This window comes from Mustela putorius, unplaced genomic scaffold (assembly GCF_011764305.1).
Source record: "Mustela putorius furo isolate JIRA1106 unplaced genomic scaffold, ASM1176430v1.1 tig00003988_pilon_pilon_pilon, whole genome shotgun sequence".
Classification (NCBI taxonomy): Eukaryota; Metazoa; Chordata; class Mammalia; order Carnivora; family Mustelidae; genus Mustela; species Mustela putorius.
The window spans coordinates 8,722,473-8,728,795 of record NW_025422127.1 but is presented as its reverse complement, the minus strand read 5'-3'; the positions used below and the strand labels follow the sequence as shown (position 1 = coordinate 8,728,795).

At 38.1% G+C, this 6,323-nt stretch overlaps 1 protein-coding gene across 1 annotated transcript; it reads left to right on the top strand.

Moving 5' to 3' along the window:
* The first annotated feature begins 1,954 nt into the window (after positions 1 to 1,954).
* Positions 1,955 to 4,576, top strand: LOC101681210 (protein mago nashi homolog). Its single transcript, XM_004766740.1, has 3 exons — positions 1,955 to 2,198; positions 2,401 to 2,532; positions 4,512 to 4,576. The coding sequence occupies exons 1-3, from the start codon at positions 1,955 to 1,957 to the stop codon at positions 4,574 to 4,576; spliced, it is 441 nt and encodes a 146-aa protein (XP_004766797.1).
* Positions 4,577 to 6,323: the final 1,747 nt, after the last annotated feature.

Here is a 6,323-nt window from a genome sequence, read left to right as displayed (position 1 = left end):
AATTTCCAGGAGATTTTCTTTAGAGAACTCCATTTCTGTTACCTAACATTATTTCTTTTTGCTAAATTAAGCAGCTACAATGTCAGAGCAAAGAGCACAAAACCTATTACAAAGATTATTTCAATTCCTTTCATCAACATTTATTTTAATCACAAGATACATTTCAAGCCTATAATGTTTTTAGTTTAAACTGGAAAGTTGGCCCAAATCATTCAGATGCTGTTTTTTTAGGCTGACTGTTAGGTATCTTTCACATAGTTCCATACACATACATACTTGTGGGATGGATTACACCACCAAAACTTGATCAAAACTTTCTCACAGTAAATTTTAAGGCAATAAACAAGAATAGTCCTGTCAGAAACTGTTGAGTAGGCTATGCTTGTATTACCACAGTGTCTGGGACATGGCTTGTCATCTAGACACAGGAAGGTCCATTTGGGCAAGAACTCATTTTGCTCACAGCTGGTGTCATCACTAAAAATAGTGAGGGGCACTGAGTCGTTGGCCAATATGTATTTGTTGAATGAATAAATGAGTGCTTAAGACCATTCACCAGATTCCTGCTGCTTTCAGGATAAGGACAAAACTCTTCAATTTGAATACTTTGTTCTCAGGGGCCTCTCTACCTATAACTCTTGAGGAGACTACTAATCCCTGAACTGTGAGGCAGAACTGCTTTGCCCCAAGACAGTTCTTGGATATTCCAGAAGACAATTACAATCACTTGCTTGACTACCAAAATAGACGATTCACCACACTGGATAGATTTTACCAGATTAATTTTCTGAAGGCAAACAAACTTCCAAGATCTTGTCAGACACTTCTCCGAACATCTCCTTAGGAGAAGATAGATCGTGCTGAGGTAACAAATAATCCTAAACTCTTAATGGCCTACAACACCTGAGGTTAGTTCTTCTCACAACAGCATGTGTCCTCAACTGATCAACAGTGGGGCCCTGCATAATAGTCACCCTCAGTCCAGCAGTGCCCATGATGAGGGCAAAGAGACCCTCCAGTACATGCCAGTCAGGGTGACAGAGGGAAGAGAATGGCAGGGCACCTGCTGCCTCCTAAGCTTCTGCCTGGGAGTCCTGCATGATGCTTTTGCTCAAAGTTTTATTAGCCAAAGCCAACTGTATTCACACCTGAAGTCAATCAACAGGGCAAGAGTATATATTCTCCTCTGGGAAGGGATACAAATATTGGTTAACAATAATACCTTCTACTACCACCATGTACTGAAAAATAGATGTAGGATGTCAAATCAGTCATTCAGTGACATCTGAGTCTAAACCCAGGTTATTCTCACAAAAATTAGGAAGAAAAGGAGCAAAATATGTCATTTATTTTTTTCTTTGACAATTGTAGAAATATATGCTAAAAATTATTTTCACTAAAAACAACAGTTATAAAAACTATTATAAAATTAAAAACAGTTACAGAACTGTTTCCAAATCTTAAAAGATAAAAACAAATTTAAGAACATCTATATGCCAAAGATAAAAAACAAAAGAAAGAGCAAGGTTAAATAAAAGATACAAAGCAAGACACCAGAAGAGTATACATAGAAATTATAACCACATGCACAAAAGGCTTAGAGTCCCATGATGAAAAGCAAATACTATTTAAAAAGTAAAAACCAGGGGCACCAGGGTGGTTCAGTGGGTTAAGCCTCTGCCTTCGGCTCAGGTCATGATCCCAGGGTCCTGGGATCTAGCAAGTGCATCGGGCTCTCTGCTCAGCAGAGAGCTGAGGCTCTCTGCTCTGCCTACTTGTGATCTCTGTCTGTCAAATAAATAAATAAAATCTTTAAAATAGAATAAAAGTAAAAGTAAAAACCAACTATGTACCACTTGAAGGCACAAACCTGAAGTAAAGTAAAACAGAAAAGGTAAAAATAAATGAGTGATTTAAATTGTAAACACAAACAAAAAGAAAGAACAGAAATGGTATGGCCAGTGATTTCCACCTGCGCTACAAGGTAGAGCAGGAGGGCAAGTTTGGACATGAGTTTCTGGAGAGAAAGCTTAGGTATGCCAACAACAGTAGTTACAGAAATGGTGTCATGACCAGAAAGGAGGCTTACGTGCACAAGAATATAATGGAGGAACTGAAAAGAATTATTGATGATAGTGAAATTACAGAAGATGATGCTTTGTGGCCTCCCTCTGACAGAGTTGGCCAACAGGAGCTTGACACTGTAATTGCAGGGACACCTGGGTGGCTCAGTCGGTTAAGTGTATGCCTTTGGCTCACGTCATGATCTCATGGGTCCTGGGATGGAGCCCAGAGTCAGGCTGCCTGCTCAGTGTGGAGCCTGCTATTCCCTTGTCCTCTGTGCCTACCCCTGATTATGTTTGCCCTCTCTCTCAAATAAATAAAATCTTAAAAAAAAAAAAACTGTAATTGGAGAAGAACACATTTCTTTTACTCCATATAAAACAGGTTCTCTTACTGATGTAAACCAGTACAACAGTCCTGAAGGCCTTCAAGTATTTTACTATTTGGGGGTCCCTGGTTTCAGCACAGGTTATGATCTCAGGGTTATGAGATGGAGCCTGCATTGGGCTCTGTGCTCAGCAGAGCGTCTGCTGGAGATTCTCTCCCTCTGCCCCTCCCCTTGCTCCTTCTCTCTCTCTCTCTCTCTCTCAAATAAATAAATCTTTAAAAAACAAAAACAAAACCTATAAAAGATATGCAAATTTTATGGATAAAATTATAATGCTTTGTTAGAACACAAATGGCATCTTACTATACACTTCCTTTTGTGCTTCATTTTTGTCCCTCAGTATTATGTTCTTCACATTCCTCCATTGACATGTGTATATCAGGAGCTGTGCCCCAAAACACATCACATATGGCCATAAGGGAACAAACACTACAGTATTGCTTTTAATAGACTTAAATTGGGCACAATTTGAATCCCATAAATAGACTTAAAAAGTCAATACTTCATAAAAAGTCAATTATCCCTAGATTATTCTATAAATGCCATAAAACTCCAATTACAATTCAAGAGGGTTTTTTAGTGAAACTTGACAGGCTAATTCTAAAATGTACAGAGAAAAGCAAAGGGCCAAGAATAGCCAAGACAATTTTTTAATAAGAGAAGAACAGATTAGGGAGACTTGCCCTATAAATGAGAAGACTTAACATAAAGCTGTAGTTCTGAGATAGGGAGTATGTAGTAACGGAGTTGGTTACAGTTCTAGTGAACAACACGGGAAAAGCAGAGAAATCAGAAGGAGAGCAACACACACAAGAAAGCCTGCAGTTGCAGGAGAAGCATTACAGATCAGTCATTTAAGAATGGTCTATCCAGGGGCACCTGGGTGGCTCAGTGGGTTGAGCCTCTACCTTCAGTTTGGGTCATGGTCTTGGGGTCCTAGGATCAAGCCCACGTCAGGCTCTCTGCTTAGTGGAGTCTGCTTTCTCCCCCTTCTCTCTGCCTGTCTCTCTGCCTGCTTGTGGTCTCTGTCTGTCAAATAAATAAATAAAATCTTTAAAAAAAAAAAAAAGGTCTATCCATAGTGTTATTGGGATTGCTTGTAACGTAGAAAGACTTGAGATTGTAACATGTCACCTCTACCCAAATTATTGTAGAAATCCAATACAATTTTAATTAACAGAACTTCCCAGAGAAGTTTTTCTTAAAGAATGCAAGTATGCAGGGGTGCCTGGCTGCAAGGTCAGGGGAGCGTGCAACTCCTGATCTCAGGGTTGGGGGTTCAAGCCCCATGCTGGGTGTAGAAATTACTTAATATAAGATCATAAAAAAGGGGAGAGGAATGCATGTACACAGACACACAAATACCAAACAATAAAAGAAATAATGGATACATTTAGCTATATCCAAATTTAGACTGCCTTTATAATAAAAGGCAGTATAAATAAAAGTAATTGACAAACCAAAAATCAGAATAATGCATTTGTAATATATATATCAAAAACAAATGATTGCAATATAAAGTAAATAAAGAAGTCCCACAATCAAAAGTAAAATATAAACAATGAATAGAAAACTCTTCAAAACATATAGACAATTTACAGAAGAGGAAAATAAAAATAAACACATCAGAAGATATTTAAACTCACTATTAACCAGAGAATTTTTCATTAAAACAACAGAATATCATTTCAGCCACCACACTGGTAAAATCAAAAAGCCAAGTTAAATGTTTACCACTTGGTAATTAAAACACCCCCACACTCTTGGGGTGCCTGGGTGGCTCAGTTGGTTAGGAGTTCTACTCTTGGTTCCCACTCAGGTCATGATCCCACCATCATGGGATCCAGCCCTGGGTCATCTCCGTGCTGAGTGCAGAGTTGACTTCAGATTCTCTCTTCCTCCCCTAGCTCCTTAGCACTCTCTCTCTCTTTCTCTCTCTCTAAAATAAATAAATAAAATGTTAGTAAATAAATAAATGAAATACCCACTGTCTTCTATAATCACTACTAGATTAAACGAAAAACCTAAACATCAAAGATTAAAAATATTGCACTTTCAGAATATGACCAGTGCTGTAGAGATAAATTAATAGGTGTCTATGATTTCATTATTAAGGAGGAATGATAAAAATTTTAAACCAACTTTCCAATTGAAAACACTAGGGAAGGGGCACCTGGGTGGCTCAGTGGGTTGGACCTCTGCCTTCGCTCAGGTCATGGTCTCAGGGTCCTGGGATTGAGCCCCACATCGGGCTCTCTGCTCAGCAGGAAGCCTGCTTCCTCCCTCTCTCTCTGCCTGCTGCTCTGTCTACTTGTGATCTCTCTGTGTGTCAGATAAATAAATAAAATCTTAAAAAAAAGAAAGAAAGAAAGAAAGAGAAAAAACTAGTAGGGAAAAGTTCAAACACACAAGAAAACAGAAGAAAGAAAAAAATAATGTACAATCCAGTAATTGCAAAATAGATAAAAAATAGAGCTGATAAATAAATCTAAAGATGGCTGGAAAGGGAGGGAAAAGCAAATAATAAAATAATCAAATATAAAATCTGAAAATTTAAATATAAAAAAAACTTCCCCAAAAAGAAATTGTAAATTAGAAAAGGGATATGTCTGAGTATTTTTTAATCCTAATGATATAAATTGTTCTCTTGGAAAATTAAAATCACCAAAACAGACTCATGATGTATTACAAACATGAGTAAGCCCAATGAAATGTTATTAAAGAATTATCTCTAAAAATAGTTCTAGGCCAGTGAATATTAGCAGAAAGTACAATGAACCTGTCAAGGATTAGGTATTTTCTATGCTGTATAAACTGTTCTAGGTCCTAAGAAAAAATGGACTGCTATCCAATCCATTTGTGGTAACTAGCAGTAACCCCTGGTATAAAACAAACACAGTCAATTTTTTTATTTTTGTAAAAAATAAACGTAAACTTCAGACTATTGGATGTGCAGTATTAGTCTGTAGTGTCTATTTTGTTGGGAAAGAAGAGATTGAGGTGAGTTAATAGAAATACAAATGTGAGAAGTTGATGAATTTAAAGGAAAATGAACCAGCCATCAAGACCTTGTGAGGGGAGGTCAAATTGAGGAATTTACCGAATATCAACATTCTTGCAAGCACAAAAATGAGAGGAGCAAAAAGCACAGAAGGATTTAACTAATAACCACCAAAAGAGGTTGAAACAGTTATATCACACTTAGGGCTCTTCAGTCGACTTCTCCAAGCTATTATTAGGAAACTAAAAATGCAAATGAAATGAGTGGTAAATTAGAGATGGAGCCGTATGGGTTCTAGCTGTTATGAATCACTCTCAGTGGCTATGACGCCCACCCAGAGAGCTCTTAGTAAGATAGGGTCCACAGATATCCGTAGCATTTATGCATATAAAAGTAATAATCTTTAATAGCTTTTGGTTAAAGCTAGCAGATTACATGTCCTACACAAACAAATATTGTAATGAAACATTGCAGCAGTGATGAAATTGTACATCAAGGTGAGAGGTTGCTGGGGGTGGGGGCAGGAGGGAGAAAAAGATGGGCGAAAGAAGCCATGTTTCCACAGAACCTGTTTCTATTCATCTGCCTTCCATGTCACTTCATGGTTCTGCTGTCTTTATAGTCTAATTGTGTTTTTTGGCTTTTGTTAATTGTCTAGTTGGCTGTTTAAAAAGAAATTACAGGGGCGCCTGGGTGGCTCAATTGGTTAAGTGGCCTCCATTAGCTGGGGTCATGATCCCAGGATCCTGGGATTGAGCCCCAAATGGGGCTCCCTAGTCAGTGAGGAGCCTGCTTCTCCCTCTCCTTCTGCTTGCTGCTCTGCCTACTTGTACTCTCTATCTCCATGTCAAATAAATAGAACCTTTAAAA